We start from the raw sequence: 22,111 nt of genomic DNA, 5'->3' as shown, positions 1-22,111 counted from the left end.
GCTCCAAACTTCAATGTTATATATACCAAAAGATGCGCAAGGATCTGGCCTACACGCCAGTGATGTTTTTGGTGAACGCTTCAGTGGTCAAAATCCCTCAAAAATTGACATTTTTGAAAAAATCTTTTTTTACGGATTAAATCCCATTTAAAATTGAAGGGCGGAGCGCCAGCTCCTGTTACGTCCAATCATGCTCATATTTGGGATTTGGGCTCAGTATGCCCACCGGAACAAACCCCTGAATGCCCGCCAAAAAGTTATTTTTGTTACACTCTACTAGTCTAGTCAATAATAAAAAAATATGCAACAGATAAAAATTGTCTATCCTAGCTACACAGTAAAATATTGTGTAAATTTGGAAGGTGTTTTTTTGGAAGGTTGAATATTACCTCTTTTATGATTTTTTACCTCAACTTAAACTAAAAAGTGACATTACACCGAAAATGTGGTAAAATTACACATTTTCAGATGTAAACTTACACATTGTTTCTGACATAAAAGATCTACCCCTTCTCAGATGAAAATTACCATCATTTTTTTACTGTGTATTTAAAAATATTATACATTATGTAAAGATAACATCAAGTAATGAAAAAATGTTTTTCGTTAAACAAAATTACTTTTTTCCCAATATAATCAAATCTTTTGTTAAATAGTATTTTTTTATAAAGTTGTTAGTTCTGATAACTATTGTCATCTAATAAATTTATACATTTATTATGTGTTTGTCATGATTTGCTTGATTTTTTTTTTCGAATGATTGCTGTGATTGGAAATTGATATTTGGTGTTTTTTTCATAGTAGCCCGACTAATAGAGGTTATTTTCCACTAATAAATTGAATTGGTTTCCACTTGAAATTATGATTAAGGCTGGTAAAATGTTTATTCAAAGTGTTTGTTATTTTAACATGTATTCGACTACAGACTAATTTAACATGTATTCGAAACTCGAAATTTAACATGTATTTGAAACTTCGGAACACGTTGGCAGTCCAGAAAGACATTTTAAGCATTTATTTGATTCATATAAATGCATTGAATAAGAAACCACAACACAGAACTTAATATTTAAAAAGTTTAAATTTAACTAACAATTCAAAGGAGCACAAATCGAAATATGTGGCCCTTTTTTTCTGAAGGTTGAGAAAAAAAAATTCACGCGAACCTTTTTAAAATTAAAAATCGGTTCAATAGTTTCAAAGATATCATCGAGGGAAATTTTAGGGTCAAATAAACATAAAATTCTCATTCTTCAAAACATTAATTCTTTGCAAGGCTTTATCTCAACCAATTCGGATCAACAATGTCCAAAATAGGAAATTGTAGTGATTTTTTTTTTCATATTTTTAAATATATTGTTTTAGAGATAGACGAGGATAAAAAATAGACAATCATTCTGAAAATTTTAACCTAAAATTGGATTTAACTCAAAAATAGTACCTTTTATCATAAATTGGTCCGAAAAATCAGGGGGCAAAAAAAAAATTCTTCAAAAAACATAAAAATTTCAATGGAAATAGACGTCTTATCAACTGAAAACAATCTGAAATGCATTTTTCTGCATTGATAATCATATTTATCATGTTTGGGCTCGTTTAAAAATATTTTGATTTTTCATGATATTTCAATATACAACACCGCAAAAACTGTTTTTTCTCGAAAAAAATTGTTCGTCAATACTAAGAAATTTTGGAAACTTATTATTGCAAAACAACTGGACAGATGTGTAATGCATTTTAAAACACTTTTTTCAGCCAAATGTTGAAACTGTGGCTTTTAATTGAGCAGTTCTCTACGGTATCGTACCTTTTTCTTTAATTTTAATTTTTGTATTTTTTAATCCGGCTGAAACCCCTTTGATGCCTTCGGTATGCCCAAAGAAGCCATTTTGCATCATTAGTTTGTCCATATAATTTTCCATACAAATTTGGCAGCTGTCCATACAAAAAAAAATCAAAAATCTGTATCATTTAAAGGAATTTTTTGATCGATTTGATGTCTTCGACAAAGTTGTAGGTATTGATGAGAACTACACTGAAAAAAATGATAAACGTAAATTTTTTTGGTGATTTTTTATTTAACTTTTTGTCACTAAAACTTGATTTGCAAAAAAACACTATTTTTTTATATGTTTTAATGTCCACTAAAACATATCAAAAAATAAATGCCAGCTTTTCAGAAATTTCCAAATTGTGCAAAAAATCTTTGATCGATGTATGAATTTTTGAATCAACTGATTTTTTCAAATTTGCAATAAAAAAGTGCTTTAGTGAAATTTTGATAAAGTGCACCGTTTTCTAGTTAAATCCATTTTTAGGTAACTTTTTTGAAAACAGTCGCAGTTTTTCATTTTTTAACATAAGTGAACATGTTTGCCCACACTTGAAAAAAATATTTTTGAAAAGCTGAGAAAATTCTCTATATTTTGCTTTTTTGAACTTTGTTAATAAGACCCTTAGTTGCTAAGATATTGCCAGGCAAAGGTTAAAAAAAGGGAAAATTGACAAACAACCAAACATTTTCTAAAGTCGATATCTCATCAACTAATGGTCCGATTTTCAATGTTAAAATGTGAAACAATCGTGAAATTTTCCGATCTTTCTGAAAACAATATTTTCTTTTTTTTAATCATGACTAACATTTCAAAATGGCCAAACATTTAATATTATATTATTATTATTATTAATTGAATGACCGAAATCTCAGAGAATTGCTCTATAGCTCAAAACTTGGAATTTTTTGTCCTTAAACACATCGGAAATGAAAAAAAAACAAGAGGATTGAGTTTGTAAAAATCGAGTTCTTGTAAAAAAAGGTAATAAAATAAAATGGGTAATTTTTTACCGTGTACTTTTTTCCGCTCAATCCTTTACCTTGTACTTTTTTTCGCATAATCCTAATTATAACCTACAACTTTTCCGAAAACACTAAATCGATCAGTAAATCGCTTCTCAAGTTACAGTTTTTTTTTTAAATGTTGCCTAGAACATTTTTATCAAAAAATCAAAAAAAAACATTTTTATGAACATTCTCAAATTTGCATGGAGACTTGTATGGATAAACCTATGATCCAAAATGGCTTTGCTTAACCTAAGGAATCGATGGATCGATTTTGCATCCGAATCAACAAATACAAAAAAATAAAACCAGATTTTTTTTGGTAAAGTTCTAGAAAACTGTTCTTACATAAATTGTTTGTAGTTCAATATTTTCCTAATATTTCTAAAAGTTACATTGAGTATGAGCCCATTTTTCACAGAATCCAGTGATGAAAATCTACCTAGCAAAAAATATGCTAATCCGGTCCAACATTAGCATGTCCCTCTACAACCGATACAAACCCAATTTCGCACCCTCAAGCATCATTCCCTCAGGAGGATCATCTCTCTGCCTGTCTGCTCCCTCATCCAACAAGTTTTTTTTTTGAATTTTTTTTTGAATTAAATATACTTTATTGAATCTTTCTTATAATAATTACATTTGGTTTACATAATAAGTGGTCAGCTGTGGCTCTTCAGCTTTAATTTGCTTTTCGTGATTCAAACACTGTTCATTTTCATAACTTTAAAAGTATATGATTTATCATTTTTGTAACACTAGGTACAATGAGGAAAAAAAAATGTTAAGAAAACATAACCTAACCTAAAACTAACTTAATCTTACCATAAACTAAACCAATCCTTGAATCAAGGGGTATTCAGATATAGCACATTTTTCCCTGAATTTCAAACATTTTTCTTGAATCTTCTGATCCAACATTTTTACTTCTGCTAATTCATGAACCTCACTTGATCTTGTCCAGCCAGGAACATTCAAAACCATTTTGAGTACCTTGTTTTGGACACGCTGGAGCTTCAATTTATGAGTTCTAGCGCAACACTCCCAAACAGGTACTGCATACTCAATAACGGGGTAAATTATTTGTTTGTAAACTGCTAGCTTATTTTTCAAAGATAGCTTTGATTTTCTGTTAATTAAAGGATACAAACACCTGATGAGAATGCTGCACTTGTTCAATATTTTATCTACATGCTGCCGAAACAATAGTTTCGAGTCAAGTATGAGACCTAAATAGACAACTTCCTTTGACCAGGGTATCGAAACATCATTCATTTTAATCAAAACATCATCCTTTGGGACAAATCTGGCCGATTTGGAAAGTGGAAAAATGATGGTTTGAGTTTTGGCTGCATTTATGCGAATTTTCCAGTCGCCAAAGTATTCGGAAAGAACGTCAAGACCCTTCTGAAGACGGCCAACTAAATATCTGGTTATTTTACCCTTATAAATAACGGCAGTGTCATCAGCAAAAAGTGACAACACACCATTACCAGGAAGAGTAGGCAAATCAGATGTAAAAATATTGTACAGAAGTGGGCCAAGAATACTTCCTTGGGGAACCCCAGCATCAATGTTGAATAATCCAGAAGCAATCCCATTCAGAAAAACCCTGAACGATCTCTCCGAAAGATAGTGCTGGATAATTTTGATAAGATACATTGGAAAACCGTATAAATACAGTTTATGTATCAAACCATCATGCCAAACATTGTCAAAAGCCTTCTCAACATCCAACAAAGCCATAGCAGTTGATTTAGACTCAAGCTTGTTCTGCTTGATGATTTTAGTTACTCTCGTAAGCTGATGAGCAGTATTATGTCCCTTTCGGAAGCCAAACTGCTCATTCAAAATTATATTATTATCGTTGGTAAAATCCAAAAGCCTTGAATAGATGACCTTCTCAAAGAGTTTGGACAGACTACTCAAAAGACTAATGGGACGATAACTTGTTGGCGATGTTGGATCTTTTGAGGCTTCAAAATTGGTATGACTTTGCCCAGCTTCCAATTGGTGGGGAAGTAACCAAGTTGCAAACATTTATTGAAAATATTGGCTAGATGTTGAAAGAACTGATCACTCTGTTTTTTCAACACTAGATTAAAATGTTATCAAAGCCAGGAGCTTTCATATTTTTCATTTGTTTAACTGCAACTTTGACTTCCTCACCAGAAACATGGGAATCTGCAGGAAATTCAAAGGTAGAGTCATTGATTGTTGAAATACTATTGGCAACTGATGTTTCTTTACGGCTGGTCATGGAAGCGCCAAGATTATGAGAACTAACAAAATGAAGCCCAAGTGCATTTGCCTTTTCCTCGGATGTAATCAAAGGAGAATCCTCAACAATAAGAGGAGGAATAGGCTTTGGTTTGTTTTTAAGAACTTTTGAAAGTTTCCAAAATGGTTTTGAATAATTCCCAAGCTGGCTTACATGTTTTGAAAATTCTTGATTTCTGATATTGTCAAGTCGGTCTTGTATGATTTTGTTCAAATTGTTCACTGAAATCTTTTGTCATAGTCCCCAGTCCGTTGATATTGTCTCCTATAAACATTCCTAAGTCTAATCAAGTGTTTAGTATCTACGTCAATATCAGTTACCTTAAAATTAACAGGAACCTCCCGAACGTTGGCAGCCTCTGCTTGGTTGATAGCCTGCTGGATCACCTCCAGCGAACGATCAATATCGGCAGAAGTTTCCGGGTGTTGATCATAGTCGATGTTGCTGTCGACCACTTGCTGAAACTGCTGCCAGTCAACGTTGTGGTAATCTTTCCGGGTTGGTTGCCGCTGCGGAGTAACGGAAGCTCCAACCTCCACAACCACCGGATAGTGATCAGAACTCAACTCTTCAAACACCTCAGGATGAGCCACGTTCTCAGCCATATTGGTAATGAAGAAGTCGATGATTGAGTGATTCCCAGACCGAGCCACCCTCGTTGGACGATCCGGACTCACAACGTTGTAGTATCCGTTTTGCAGATCGTTGTGCAGAATCACTCCGTTCCGATTCCTCCTGCTGTTGCCCCAAACTTCATGCTTCGCGTTGAGGTCACCAGCGATGATGTACTTTGCGCTCCGCCGTGTCAGCTTCTGGATATCGCTCTTCAGTTTTGCTGCTGAACCATCTCTGGAATTCACCTGACGTGGGCAGTATGCAGCAATGAAGAGTACTGGGCCAACCGAAGTGGGAATTTCCACCCCAACGGCCTCGATGATGTCCAGCTTGAAGTGTGGCAGCCGGCGTGGCTTGAGATCACGATGAACAGCGACAAGCACACCTCCTCCTCCAGAGGTGGTCCTATCGAGCTGCGTCGCGATCTTGTAGTTTTGCAGATAAACTTTTTCACCGGGCTTCAGATGAGTTTCCGTGATGGCAGCTACGTCGATCTCCTTCTCGCGAAGAAAATCCACCAGCTCTAAGTTCTTCCTCCTAATGGAGCAAGCGTTCCAATTCAGCAGCTTGAGGGACCTACGATCCATACTGGATGACGAACGAGGTCAGCACTTCAATCTGCTGGGTCTTGGTTTTGCATCCACGCAGTGCAGCGGACATCTGTTTGAAAATATTGAGGAGTTCGGTTGAGGTGTAAAGATCATTACCATTTTCCTCAACTGCTGGTTCTTGGGTTGGTCTTGGCTCCTGGCTGAAGCCCGGTGGTGGCGGTCTCGGCTCCTGGCTGGAACCCGGCCGTGGATGATTCATCTCAGCTCTCTTCCTGGGATCCAACGGCAACGGTGCCAAGTTCGGGACCTGGCGTCGCGGTTGAAGAGGTGGAAAATTTTGCTCCACCAGGGCTGGAGGAGTTCTACGACGCTGAGGCTGATTCTTCGTCGATGCTTGCTGCCGAATTTTCACGAACTCAGCTCTCTTGGGGCACTTTCGGTCGGTTGACGAGTGCTCACCGTTGCAGTTGAGGCACTTCACCAGCGAATCTTGGATGCACTGGGATGTGATGTGCGCATCGGTACCACATTTGGCGCAACGACGCTTCAGGTGGCAGTTCTTACCTCCGTGCCCGAAACCCAGGCAGTTGAAGCATTGTGTGACGTCACGATGCACTGGTCGGTATCGCTCCCACGACACGATAATGTTGAAAACCGCTCGAATTGCCTTCAGCTCAGGAAGCGTCGTCGATCCCTTAGCCAAATGCAGCAGGTAGAGCTGGTCACGGTACTTGATGTCTTTGTTGCGTCGGCTCATTTTGTGCACGGCCAACACATCCAGTTTCAAAACTTTTAGCTCGGCAGCTAATTCCTCCACTGGCATGTCGTACAGACCTCTGACGACGATTTTGTACGGCTTATCCATGACGACATCATGGGTAAAGTACTCCGCCTCGTTTTCGGTCAAGTAATCCTTGACCAGTTGATAGTGCTGCCTGGATTGCACCAGCACCTTAAATCCGTCCTGACACAGACGAATGTTGCCTTGGACTTTCCCAGACTTGATGAGTTCAACCAGCCCCGCTCGAAAGTCGATCGTTGCTGCTGATTGCCGCACATAAAAAGGAGGCAGTTTCTCCTTTCGCTGTTTCACTTCATTCTCCTTTGCTTCCGCTACCTGGTCCTCGTCAGGCAGTCCAGCGAACTTGTTGTTCTTCAAAAGCTGCTCCTCGTGCGACGAAGAGTTCTCCTCCTCCTCATCCATCGGTACAGTACCGTCGCTCTTTTTCGTCTTTTTGCTGTTCGATGTCACTTCCAAAAGCACCTTCCTCTTGGAAATCCCCGGTTTTTGGCCATCAGTTGAGGCCTCAACCTTCCTTTTGGAAATTCCCACTTTTTTGCCTGCTTGAGCCGCAGGTAGGGCGATATTGCCGGCGTTTTGCGCCGGGACGCGACGAGTCATGTTGAATCAGACAACCTTCTCCAACGAATGCTCGGATAACAATGATCCAACAAGTTTGCGGCTTATAAGATGATAAATATCAGATTATATTATTTTTCTAAAATATTACAAATTGTTTGCGACCCAGATGTTCTACACACACACAGTCTGTGTGTGCGCGGATCTCATTGAACTTCTTCATGGGTAGCTTGAACCGTTGAATCGGTCTCACTCTCTCCTGATCTGCCAAGTCCTTTGCCACATCCCCGTGAATCGTCGAATCGTTTTCTTTTTTTCCGCAATCTTTTGTCAGGCCTCGTCTCGGAACACAAATGACGGGCAGTTGAAAGGGGATGAATGGCAGATTCCGTCCCGGATTCTCTAAAGTGGGTCTTCTTCCTCGTCGTTCTTTTTTTTTCCTTTGAGCGGTGGAGAGGGGGGAAGATTTTGTGTATCTATTTAATAAAAAGTTGTTGACTTTTTTTATTGCCCTGTCTTGTCCTTCTGACGCGGCGTTTTCCCCCTGCGACGGGTAACGAGGTGCTAGCTGGTGTTGGTTTTAAGGATTAGCCTTGGTGGTGCCGAGGGGGAAAATCTGGGCATTACCAGGTCCTTGTTCCAAAGGGACGCGCCCGGTCTAATCCCTGGAAAGTCATTCACACTTTGTTTGTGTCGCTTCTCCGGTCACCGGCTGACTGAATTCGATCAATTGAAATAAATTTCCAATGGAAGAGATTATAAAATTTGTCAGTGAAAATAAAAATAAGAGTTTGAGCAAAAAACCGGGAAAATCGGCAGAAGCGCTCGCAAAACCGCATGAAAAGGGGAAACCTCGAAACTGACAGGGATTGAATTTTTATTTCATTTCCATCAAAGCATAAAGTTAATTTAATAAATCGCCGCTCTGTTAAATTATAGCGCAAAAGTGTGAACTCCAACGAGACCGAGCGAATCCCGCGTTTGTACGGCGAAGAGTTGTTTCACACTTGGCTGGCGACGCGCGGCTTACGCAAGGAGTTGATTAAATTTGAAGATTTTAATCGGGTTTCGGGGCCAATCTCGGCGCGATCAATCCGAAGAGGCCGCGCATCTGGCGCAGCCTGGAACCGCTTGTCATTAGAAGATTAACTACTGGTTTTGAAGGCTGGTCCAGCTGCAACGGAACGGGTCCTCCAGAGAGAGAGACTTCACCGAAGAGGATTAATTTCGTTCCACCTTGTCAGGTAGCCCGGGAGTCGTTGAACGCGATGTGTCGGATTGCCGCCGTGGATTTCGGACTCCCGAGATGCACCGGTCGGTTGAACGTCATCGGCGGTGCCGTGTTTGAACCCCGCGGGTACACCCAAACGGTTGGTGGTTGATTCTTGATCACATTTGTGGGAAGATTTTACAAAAAAAATCAAGTTGATGATCAATCGTGCTGTACACCCAAATCAAACTCTGCTGACATTCAGTGATGATCATGCTACTGTCATCCGTTGCACCTTTAGGGTATTTTAACCATTAGTGGACCCTAGAGGGTGACGATTCTCGAGATTTTGAATTTCCCGGGAATCGAGAATTGAATTTGGCCATTTCCCGGGAATTCCCGGGACCCGGGAGTTTTTTTAACTATGCCAATAATGCCAATAATTTAAAATGGAAAAGTCATTAATTTATTTCTTTTCAATGAATTCAGTTACAATTTATTCATACTTATTAAAAGAAACGTTAATTTTAGTAGCCTCATTACTTCAAGGAACTATTTCAACCTTTAGATATTTTTTTTAATCTGCAAATACAAAATCGTTTTTTGAGCTTTTTGGGACAACAAATTGAATGTTCACAATTGGCGGACCTTAACAAAGATTGAGGCAATCTTTACAAATTGCCAGAGTTTTTTCTTCCAAAATACATTCTAATATTGAGGATGATGTGAAACACAAAATGACTTATTGACATCAACAATGAAATAGCTATGCTTGAGAGAGAATATTGAAAATGAACATTTTGAAAAGGGTTTTCTCTAAAACAATTAATAATACAAAAATAAAAAATAAACTTTACATTTCATTTCTGCTAAGTATGCTTTAAGGTAAATTTTGGGATCCACATTTTTTGGGCTTCCCTCAATTATAGTTATTGGAACGTACGACAAGTGAACAGCCAATGTTCTAAACCATTTCGAATTTTTCAAATGTTTTTCTGATTAATTTATAACATTTTTCTTCGATTTTCAGAAGTATAAAATTTCCCGGGACTCTCGACCAAATTTCCCGGGAATCGAGAGGTCCAAAAATGGTCGATTTCCCGGGAAATTTTTCCCGGGAATTCCCGCTCGTCACCCTCTAGTGGACCCCCTAGTAGAGCCGAAGCACATTTTTCACAAATTTTCAATATTTTAAGCACTTTTTCATAACCCTATGTACAAAACAATGAAATCTGAAGTCTTTTGAATAAATTTGACTATTTGTTTCATCAGTTATTTGTTTTTGAGCAGAAAAATAGCCACCTGAAAAAAAAGTTTTTTTGCCTTGTTATGGACCCCATTTTTCTATAGTGGACCCGGGTCCACTATAGGCAAACTGTTATTTTGATACCAATTTTAACCGATATTTGATGTTTTGATGCAAGTTGTAGGTCTAATGATAGATATAATGAATAAAAGATGGATTTTGCTCACTTTTCATTATAAACAAATTTGTTTTGTTAACAAATTTGGCTTTAAACAAAAAACCTAACAGACATTTAAACAAATTTATTTCCGAAAAAGATCAGAGAAAACGTTTCAAAAACCACTATAAACATAAAAATAATTTAAAAAAAGTAATCTTGATGCAATTTTTTCCATATTAATTACATAAATGGTTGACCGAAACTAAATAATAGATTTGTTTACAGTTGCTGATAAAACCACGCATGTTTATTTAAAAAAAGGTTTTGTTATTGATTTATTATTATAAAATATCATTTCTCTGCAATTATGATGCTTCAGTTAAGTACAATTAACTATAGTTTTGATTAATTATAAATTCTTACGGCTTCAGCATTTTTGGTACTTTTAACATAAAAACAGCTATTTTTATACTCATAATTGAAAAAAGAACATGCGTTTAGGTTGATAACAAACAAGCATTTATTTTATGTTTTAGAGAAACTTTTGCTTGAATACACAGTTTTCTTCATTTTTGAAGGTTAAGTTAACAGGGGTCCACTTTTGGAAAAGTTTGGATTTCGTTGTCCTATATTGGACCCCCCTTATTTTTGCTCGAAAATGGCAGTTCTTCGCTTTATTTTAGTAAAGATCCTTAAACTTACATTATTTCGACATGCTGAAGTTAAATAATCAGTCAAAAAATGATTGGATGGTTAATTCAATCATAAAATATAAATGCAGTTTTGTTGTGAAAATGCTAGTGGCCATGGCTGATTTCAGATGTCAAATTAAAAACACTTATTTTGGAGAAAAGGACAATTCAATGTCAGTCAACATTGTTTTAAATGATGCTAAACATGTCAAATAAATGATTTGTAGACAACAACACGCTTGAAATTGTGATTTTATTGAATTTTTCATCAAAAACCCTTCAGAGGGTCCACTACAGGAAAGGGGTCCACTAATGGATAACGTACCCTACAAGAGGAAAATAGAAATGATCACCACTAACATGTTATCGTGATCTTTCTATCTTGTTATTTTGGGCCAAATTCAGTTAAGAACGTCATTTTGTGAAGCTCTCAATGCCTCACCTTTTGACCCTAACCTATGAAAGAATTTACGAACTAATCGTGCTATCTTGACACACCCTGCTACTTGCTGCATGTGTGACAATTGGCCAAAGGGATTTTTGTCAGAACGCGTTTGACACACGTGCAATCCCGACTACTGTAAACATTTTCAATTATAACTTGGGAATCCGACAACCAAATTCAACCAAATTTCGGAAAATGCACAGAAATCTTCTATAGGGGCGACAAGTGAAAAAAAGGCGCTTTTTGACCTTAAAACATCTACTAGTGAGCGAAATTGCCAGACTTCCTCCGTTTGGGTGCATGACATTGATAGACCTGAGCCGTTCCCGTCAGTCAGTGTGTCCGTTAACACTTTTGCGGTATCGCTTAAGCCGTTTTGCTTGGTGAAGTTCGATGAAGTTTTAATACCCCCTTGTGATGTGGTCACGGATGTACCGCGGACCGGTGCATGCAGTGGTATAAATCAGCTACAAATCGATACTTAATGAAGATATTTCTGTAATGTAGAGATTTACACTTGAGCTGGAAAGTGTCCGGCCAGCTTCCGTCATAGCCGACGGTCGAAGAATGCCCGCAATCTCTGCGCGGTTCATCGCATCAACACCTCGACAACCTTTCGAGTCCGGAGTCAACGAGGCAGTTGACATTCCCAATCCATACGAAAGCATCTCGCTAATAGCTGGCTGTCAGCAATTGCCACTCCACATACTGACAGCTTCATCCTCACCTAACCTCACTCCACACAGGGTTGGTAATAACTGTGAGCTGTGCAGCTACTCACTCCAACTAGAGGTATAGAGTCGCTAGTTTGTAATAATCCGCTATTACAAGCTGACTCCGCTAGCTTAGGCCGAACGAACTAGCCCCCGGCAATTAGAACATATTTTTATGTTAATAAATCGAGCGTTTTTCTATTTGCTCACCAGATTTGCTGCCATTACCGGTGTGTGACATATAAATGTGCGCCCGACTAGTTCGACCAACTGCTACCACTGGTGTAGTGTAGTATAAAGTTTATAAAAGCGCTCGTTACAGCCAGCAGCAATTTACAGCTCTCTCAATCATCGGGGAGGTTTTAACAGTTGTCGAGGCCGGAATCGGGAGCGCAATTGTTCGAAATGTCCGGAGAGAATAATTGGTTGCAATAAATTAGGGGAGATTATTATTTGTAGTAATTTATTTATTTACCTTGCGCATTCATCGTATTATGATAGTGTGTTGTAGCCGGGCCAGCCCGGTTGCTTCCGAAAAGGGATTGATTTTTTTTTTCCGGTTGACAAGGTTAAAACACAGAAACCGTCCAAGTTTCCTTAAGCGTACCGCGGGAAGGTCACCACGCTACAATTAAAATCATTCTAGTACTGGTTGGTGTTTTTTTTTTTGTCCCAGGATCGAACTCGGCACTAATTGCCATTTAATCTACACACATGGGTATCTCTCGACTTCGCGAAAGGGAGAATTGCTTAACTTGCTGCGTACAACTCAGCAATGATCCAATTAAGCCGGCCAGTAACAGATAAATCAACTTAAGGAATGAGTCGTTTTGTCTGCTGGCCAGCGTCTGGGTATCACAAATCAGCAGACACTGGGGCACCCTCCGCCGTCAACTTCTTCTTGTACCTTCAACCCGAATGTCATGTTCCATTTTTATACGCGCATTAGTACTGGAACTGTCAGCGGGGACGACGCTGTTATGAAAGGCACTTGTAATTCCGCACCATACTCCATCGGGTTGGGGGGGATTGCAGCCGCAGCAGACCGACCAATTTTCGCTGCTGAAGGGATCCAAGTCCCTTTTTGGAGAGCTTCGGACAGTCCGTCAGCATGGCAGTGTCGGCGAGGCGTAAAATGAGAACCGCATCCAATAAACTTTCATAACTTGTTAAATGTGATTTCTTTATTATTGAATTATTCTGCCCTTTTTCTGTGTGGGGGTTGCATTTTTTTGGAATTGCAACAGCTTCATACGGATTGCGAGACATTCCAACTTTATGAGTAAGTCGTGTATAACTGAGAAACTTGAACAGTTATCTCATCATTTGATAACATTATCTAGATTTACAAACCTTTATGCTTTGATTTCAATTTAAAATCCAAACGTAAAAATTAGCACCACACTGTGACATTATCAGATCCCATCACTAAAACCGCACACCCGCAGTTATCAGTAAAAACCTAAATTTTCAATTAAATTTTAATCGATTTTTAATAACCAATTATCACTCACATGTGCTCGCAGCAGATGCAACCACAACCGGGTCCATACAGCGCTACAAATCCGTGGAAAAACTCAATTACACAGCGCGAAAAACAATCGCAATTTCCCGGCGTGTGGATGGAAAAAAATCATAAACACTGTCACAAATCTACACGAAATGACTAAAACACGCGCCGCACCAAATGTACCAATTTGCACACCCAAAACCGCAAAAAGCAGCCACCCTCAAACGTGAAAAGTGACAGTTTTCTGCGGTTGATTTTACCATTTCCCCGTCGGAACAGCTCCGCAGAGGTGAATCCAATCTAATCGCCTGACTGCTTTTGGCACCAGGTTTAATGAGAAACTGACCCATGGTCAGGGCACCAATCCGGCATACCTCACCGTACGTAGACCATATCTGGGATCAGTCCCTGTTAACAGCAATTATCCTAATCGTCTTTTGCTGTTGAAACGTATATCTTTTGGGGAAAGGACACCCATTTCCTGCTACCATACCCCTGTTGGCATCGCAAATCTAACGAATAGAAGTGTTTTATGCTCTTTCTCACTTCTCGTCCAAGCCAATTTACATTCAGTCGTACACGAGTCCCATCCCCCTCCCGGGGTACAAGGACCAACTTGAGAGGATAATATGTCCTTTCTGGGGAAAACCACTGTAACCACTATAAATTTTCAAATTTTTCAACCCGGAAGCGGCACTTGTACCAAACACCATCATTCGTGTCAGAGCAGTCTCTCGTGTGCATGCCATTCCGGGTGATTTTTGTGGAAAACTGTGTGTTGTAAGCCCGTCATGCAGCAAATGCATGTTTTACCACTTTTGGAAGAATTTTCTCTGTTCATGCTCGTCATTCATTTCGGTTGTGGTCCAGCAGCTGTTGCCGGGTGATTTTGCAACCTAAACATACTTGTTTTTGTGGGGGGTGTTACGCTGGGCTGGGTTAAAATGGACTTAGAATCGTTGAAAATTGAGACAGAGTTGCCAGTTTTGAAATTTGTTAATTTTATTCTGTTCATAGATAAAAGCCTTTTTACTTTCATCTTATCAAAAATATTTACCGTAATCTGGGGTGAATCGGGACTACAGTCTGAATAGGGACAGCAGTTTTTAGAGCACTTAAAGCTTTTAAATTTGGAAATGGATGTACACATTTTGTTGGCCTGAGTATGTTCTAACCGAAACCAATCAGAAAAATCAAAATATTGTGCTCCAACATGGTTAAAACTGCTGTCCCAATTCGCCCCATGTGTCCCGATTGACCCCAGTTTACGGTACAGCTTAACATCTCATTTTTCAAACAGTTTACATATGTAACTTTCAGATTTTTTCTTATGTTATTTTTTATTTATGACAGATTTTTTTTTCATCATTTTGTAAACAATCATGATGATTTGAGAAGCTAGAAGCATCATTATACAGTGCAAATGAAATTGTTTTTATTCTTTTTTAAAATACTTCCATAAAAAATCCATAATTTTTATCTAGATATTGTATCAAACTATTAAATCAGGGATAATTTTTTTTTTCTTGAGCCATTTTCAAAGATTTACACTACAATTTCAAATCAAACGCCATCAACTATCTCACCATTGCTACGATCTTTAAAGTACCGTAAAACGGGGTGACTTTGATAGCCGGGGTGACTTTGATAGGTTTGCGATTTTTCCGCAAAATGAAAAGTGCAATTTAAATACGTACGGAATGGTATAGAATCATACTGACCATGGTAGAGAAGTGTTCAAAGTACCTCAAAAAGAACTTTTCATGAAATTTTAGAAAGTTTAAAAAGTTAGTTAACTATAGTTAAGAAAATGTTGATGAAAGTCATTTTTTTAAACTTCTCAAAGTGTCATGATTTTCTCAATGAACATGATTTTAAATCGGAAAACGGAATGTATTTTCGGATTCTTTGGACAATTTTCCATAAAGAGAAGGTTAAATAAGTTTGTAAATAATAAGTAATATGTGTTTTTGAAACACAACTAAAAAAATCTCCAAATTTATAGGCAATTTCAGTTAAACCAATTTCATGTAAAATGTAAAAACTTGTGATTCGTGCTTCTAATTCAGTATGAAATGCAATTTAGATCAACAAAACTAGTTTTAACAAATTTCTGGCAAAATTCCGACTTTTTACCTAAATTTTACCAAAAATTTATATGTATTTTGTTGAAAAGCTTATAAACTTAGTTAACTGAATATAAACATGGATTTTTTTCTTAAAACTATATCAGCTACTTTAATGATGGTTCATTTAGCGTACAAATAAAGTTTGAACATCTTAAATATGATTTTAATAAGAAAAACTATGACTATCAAAGCACCCCTGAATTTAAACTAAGAATTTTTAACGAAACTATTTTTCTAAACACTATTGAAAAAACTTTTTTCCAAAATAGTGCATGGACTTGGTGTGGTGTACCCCAGTACATGTTTTAGAAATAATAATGTTGAGAAAAACCTTTCCTGTTGAAAAATATTCCAAAAACAAATTGAAATCCTATCAAAGTCACCCCGGTTTACGGTATTTGAAAAAGATAAATGTATGCAGTCACTATTTTCCATACAACAGGGTGAAATATGAAATTTAATACATTTTTTTTGTAAACTATCAAAAGCATTGACCATTTTTTCTGCATTTATCGTTCTTGTGTTAACATCAATAATACACCCAAAATTTAAAAAAAAATGAGCATAATCGATAACATATTAATTTATCTTGTTCTTTTCATTCACTTATTGTTTTTTTTTTTTTAATTATAGTTCTATTGGAAAATCTACAACGAAACAAAATTCTCGTATTTTACTCGTGTTCACAAATCACTCTCTTTCGTAAAACCTTTTTTTTTTTAATTTTTTGCTCACAACTTTGTGCAACATCAGCTCTTAAACATAACCCTGTCAAGTCACAAAAAACACATTTTATAAATGATTTTATTAGTAAGTAAAAAATAGTATATCTGGATAATCCTGCAGATTAAAAAAATATTTCCAATAGAACTACGTGTCTTATGAGTTTTACAGTTATGTTTCGAAAAATAGAGAGGTTTTAAGTAGCAGTTTATGCAACAATTTGCAAAAATGAGATTTTTTTTCGACACGAGCCGTACATTGGTAAACCTCGTTGGATAAATACGACGAGTGCTGAAAAAAATCTTCTTGCAACGAGTTTCTTACAACATTTTTTGCAATTCCAAAAAAAAAGCTTTCACAGTGTAATTCACCATTCAAAACAAAAACAAAATTGAAAAATGTTGCTTTTCGATACTAGTGCTGAAAATTTTTCAGCACCCAAGACACTTTAAAAAAATTCCGCTAAAATACCACATATTGCAAGGTCCTATCATATTTGGTTCACCGAACAATCTCACAGTTGGGTTTAAAACTTCTTTGAATATTTTAAATAATATAAAATATAAGCTTTAGTTTTTTTTTCAAATCAACAGTAGGGGAAGGTGGGGCAAGACGACCATATGGGGCAAGAGGAACAATCGCTCGTACGGCCGTAGTTTTTACAATTTTGATTATTTCCAGTATGAGGAATTGTTGCTAGCAATGCAATTAGCTGATTTTACTACCACATAACCGCCAAAACGACGTAAACGCTACGGAGCATAAGATTTAATGAAGTTTTTTTCAAACCCTTTGTTTTCTTATAATATTTGGAAAGTACAAAATAAGGCTTAGGGTTCGTTTCAAGGCTCATTTTAACAAAATGAATTTTTCCTAGATCAGTAGTGTTCCTACCAATGACTTGCACCTATTATAAAGTATGATTCAACTTTTGGTTATTTTTGTTGAGAGCTTTTAAAAAATCTTGTTCAGGTGGGGCAAGTGTACCATATGCATTTTTAGTATGGAAAAAATACCAATTGCCGCAACAGCATATTTCATTGGAAAATAAATACATAAACGTACTTAAAAACTGATAAACAATTGTTAAAAAAAAATCCATTCAAAATATAGTGATATTATGAAAATTTCCCTTTTTTCGTCTAAGTAATATTTTTTTTTGTAAAAATGATCAAATTTTTAGTAAAATACTATTATTCAATCTTAAAATGAAAGAAACGTTTCAAATGCATCCTAATCTGATGTATCTAAGTGATAACAGTTCAATTGTTAGCAAATTAACATGTTTTTTCATGCATTGTTCCTCTTGCCCCAACGGGTTGTTCGTCTTGCCTCACTAATTGAGAAGAACGTACGGAAAATCAAAATTTTTAAAATCAATTTTTTACATTAAAAAACAGGATTTTTTTAAAACATGTTCTATCAAAGTCTTAGTCAAGACCTGGAATAAGATGATTATAAAAAAATCCGACAGATTTTAAACGTTTTTGATGGGTTACAACGATCATTTCCTTAGCTTGTTACACTTGGCCCACTTTCCCCTATTCCAAAAGAAAGATTTCAAAATCTAGCTTTGAAAATAACAGTGAAATAAGATTTCAAGAAAAAATAATTTAGGTTTAATTTTGTTATATTTTACTCCCTAATATAATTAAAAATGTTTCTTCAACATTCCCTGGCATCAAATAAAATAAATTCCCTGACATAAACCGTTCAAAAAATGTACGATTTGCTCAACAAGCTACCTACCCTCTTAGTACAGAAATTGCAATAATCACGCTAAATATTCACAAATCGAGCACCAGGGCATGAGCCCCAATAAACACGTCTTCACCAAAGTCCTCCATTCAACCCTCCCATTGAAAAGAAATCGAAATTGAATTCCCTCCCTGCCTACGGAGAAGCAACTCCGGATGGATTTATGTAGCGAAAATCCGAAACGAAAGATGTCTACAATAAAATTCCCATTTAACATTGGCGAAAGACACTTGTATGTACATTATTCGTTCTGCCCCCAACTCCTCCGCCGCAATCACAAAGTGGGGAAATAATCTTCCCCGGCAAAGTGAGATTTAAGAACGGGGCCCAATAAGCCGACGGCAACCTCGCTGACGGTTATCCTTAAGCGAGCGGGGGTAGGACGAGATATTCTCATAAACTGCAGCAAAATTACATTTTTATGCAATTTTCGATTTTTGCTCTTCTCCGCCGCAATTTCAGGTATTGGCCCCCCGAAGAAGACCTTTGTCGGCACGCCGCCGCCCAACTCGTGTCCCATCTGCGGCATCCAGCTAGCACCAAGTGACCTAGAGACCCACTTCTCCGCCGAGCTGTCCCGGCTCGCCAAGATGACGTCGCCGGCGGAACGGCTCGAGCTGCGGCGAACGCTGAGCGTCGACATGCACGCCATGCAGAGCACCCTCCAGGGGCGGACCAGCCGGTGGGAGGTGAGTTGCTGGAACGCGATTTCCCACTTTCAAGATTGCATTTTTTATTAAATTTGACGATTTTCCGTGTCACCCTTGCGTTCCAGACGTTCAAGAATATCCGCAACAAGCGCCAGGATCGCCTCCGGGGTAAGTTACGGAAGCGGAAATTCGACGGCGAGGAGGGCTTCGGGATGCAGCTCGGCACGATCAACTGCCAGTCCTGTCCGGTGTGCCACGGACGGCTCCAGCGGACGCAGGAGGAAATCGCCCAGCACATCGAGGACTGCGTGAGGAAGGTTAGTGTTGTTATGTGATGTGTTTCACAGTCACCCAGAGCAGAACTCAGGGGTTCTCATCCTAACTTAAAATTTTAATTATTTTTTGAAATTTGCTTCCAATTTAAACGAATGATACATTTTTGATTTTCTTTTTAAATAGTTCTGGTACTATCTTGTTTTCTTTTTGAAATTGTACCAATTATTTTAGAAAAGTTTTGAAGATAAAAATGAAAACATGGTATAATATAAACAACCTTACGACCCCTGTGTCTTCCCTGTTCGCCACCCTCCCAGAGCGTAACCTAATTTGAAACCCCAAATTGATTTTTAAACAGCAACAGCAGCACCACCAACATCAGCAGCAACAGCAGCAACAACAACAGCAGCAGCAGAGCAGTCAATCTTCGACCCAGGACGAAGATGAAACTGTGGACGTGGAGAGCTACGGCGACGAGACGTCCAACGGAGCCATCAACATGACCTCCAACGTGATTCATCACACGAACGGAAATCTCCACAATAATAACAACAACATCAACAACAACAACAATAACACCCCCCTCAAACCCGACCCTCCAATGACCAAAATACCCCCGATGGAAGAGAGCGCCATCACATCGCTCAGCTCGATCGTGCCCCACTGGGACAGGAAGAGCCGGCTAAATCTACCGTTGAATTGTAAGTGTTGCTAACTCTGCGAGATCACGCTGCAATACGTCATTGAAGTGAAGCTTGAATCTTTTCCGTTTCTTCCCTTCTTTTCTTCCAACTTTCCATCAACCTCCGTTAACCCGGGCAGGCACGGCCACCTCCGACAACTCGATCACCCGGGTGACCCCGACCAGTAGCGATCAGCGGATCGACGTCGACTACGAGCAGGACCACGACCACAGCCAGGATATGATTACCGACAACGACGAGGAAGTCATCGTTGACAACACGGACGACGAAGACTGCATCAAGCGGCAGCGACCCACGTTGACCACGTTGCACCCCGGCCAACATCTGGGGATCGGACGTGAGGATAAAAATAGGTGAGATCATCGACGACCCCCAATATCCACCTAAAATCCTAACCTCAACTTCAACTCTTCAAAACAGCACCGAAGAGGCCACCTCCTCGGTCGAAATCGACTCCGCGACGGACTCGATGGCGACGACGATCCGGACGGCCGGCACCACGCCCAACTCGGACTCGTACGTCAGCACGTCGGAACAGGCGGCCCCCGCCGAGCCGGCCTCCAAAGCGCAGGTGCTAGAGGAGCTGAAGGCGCGGATACGCGAGCTCGAGGGATCGCCGCACTACAAATGTTTCATATGTAAGGTTAGCTCGGCATGTTAGTGCCACAAGAAGAGATCATGACTAACATTTTTTTTTTTGTTTTGTATCTTTTATCTAACAGGAAAAGTGTAAAACGCTGATCATCTCGAAAATTTGCGGTCACTATCTCTGCGAAGAGTGCTGGATCACCGAATCGGTAAGTTACACCCAACCGATCCACCTCTGAGGCCCGATATGAATAAGATTGGTTGACAGATTTGATGTAGAATATGTATTAACTGAGCACTCACTGAGTGAGTAAGTCTAAAGTGACCGAGTATCTCTTCTCTCTTGCGTGAAATATCGATAAAATGAATGTTCAATGAAAGGTTACCAAGATTTTCGAAAGAAATTTTGATCATGCTAATACATTCGCATGTAAATTGACAGATGCCGCTAAATTTACTCTCTCTCTCTCTCACTCTCTCTCTATCCTCCGACGAAAGAGAGAAGAAGCGAAACATGCAAAAATATCGCTCGTTAAAGATTTATTGTGAATCTCATTGTTAACACCACTTAAATTACATTATTTCGTTGTGTTTACAAACATTGTTCATCTACGAAAAATGACAGATTTTTCGACGTGTGACGTTACACCTGCATGTGTAGTAAATAAATCGATTTTCTTCCGAAAAATCCAGATGGTGATATTTTAGTTTCATTTTATCGATCTATCGTGCGCGAGAGAGAAGAGTCATGTTCCCTTTCAATTTTTACTCTTGATGAACCTTAAAATGAATTTCGTTTAATGAAGATTCTTCCATCGCTGATTACAAGTTTTAAATTTTATTCAATATTTGGATAATTTTGACTCGTTTTATCATTATATTTTTTTTAACTGCAATTTAAAGCAATAAAAATTAACGAATTATTCTATCCCCCAACAGGACTCCTCGAAATCATGCCCGCGATGCAAAATTGTCACAGCCAATTCTGACTTTAGGAAAATTCACGCATAGATCTGAATAGCGAACCAACACATTTATTTATTTTTCTTTTCATCTTTATTTATTTTGCTCCTCTTAGACATGTAATTACTAAAAACAAACACAGAAAAAATAAAACAAATCGAATGTTGTACATTGAAAAACGTAACGAGCTCTTTCGAACTTTTTTGGTAGTCCCCACAAGCTGCATGTCAAGCCCCCAAATGACAGACGATGCTGAGAAAATTGTGCAATAAATGTAAAGCGATAAAACTTTCGAGTTATTAAAATAACCATCACTTTCGAGAACAATACTAATAAATTTTGCAAACTCAGCGCACTAAAGGAACAAAAAGAAAAAACTCGACCCAGTGATAAAAGCCAGCCGAAGCAAAGGAAAAGAAAAAAAATATCAATCACTTTCTGAAAGTAAAAGCTCTACAAATAATAAGCTTAATTGTTATCCCGATATGACTAATAGATAATCATCGAATTAGGGCTTCTAGCTGAAATTCAAAATAAATAAATAAAAATCATTAAGCTGTTGTGTAAATAGCCACTAAGAAAATAAGATAAATTATTACAGTCTTTAGATTATGACCACGTCTTTTCACACCCTCTATTTTTCGCGTCCGAGATAAACTTTCTTATTGCAAGTCAATGCTGTCCAAAGATTCTGACAA

General features: G+C 38.1%; 1 protein-coding gene across 4 annotated transcripts in view; it reads left to right on the top strand.

The window, feature by feature from the left end:
• Positions 1–21,540, top strand: part of LOC6049196 (protein Teyrha-meyrha) — a 50,033-nt gene extending 28,493 nt beyond the window's left edge. For 2 of the 4 annotated variants that reach the window (XM_038257509.1, XM_038257510.1), the window contains 7 exons: positions 18,695–18,921; positions 19,008–19,199; positions 19,517–19,859; positions 19,981–20,215; positions 20,283–20,505; positions 20,585–20,659; positions 21,390–21,461. In XM_038257509.1, the coding sequence (XP_038113437.1) occupies positions 18,695–18,921; positions 19,008–19,199; positions 19,517–19,859; positions 19,981–20,215; positions 20,283–20,505; positions 20,585–20,659; positions 21,390–21,461 (1,367 nt within the window). Of the gene's footprint in view, positions 1–18,694; positions 18,922–19,007; positions 19,200–19,516; positions 19,860–19,980; positions 20,216–20,282; positions 20,506–20,584; positions 20,660–21,389 lie in introns of all 4 variants that reach the window. The other 2 variants (XR_005277744.1, XM_038257507.1) reach the window with 2 other exon arrangements.
• Positions 21,541–22,111: the final 571 nt, after the last annotated feature.

The sequence above is a fragment of the Culex quinquefasciatus genome, chromosome 2, assembly GCF_015732765.1.
Source record: "Culex quinquefasciatus strain JHB chromosome 2, VPISU_Cqui_1.0_pri_paternal, whole genome shotgun sequence".
In the NCBI taxonomy this organism is placed as follows: domain Eukaryota; kingdom Metazoa; phylum Arthropoda; class Insecta; order Diptera; family Culicidae; genus Culex; species Culex quinquefasciatus.
The sequence above is the reverse complement of the archived record's forward strand: the minus strand, read 5'-3'. Positions and strand labels throughout refer to the sequence as shown.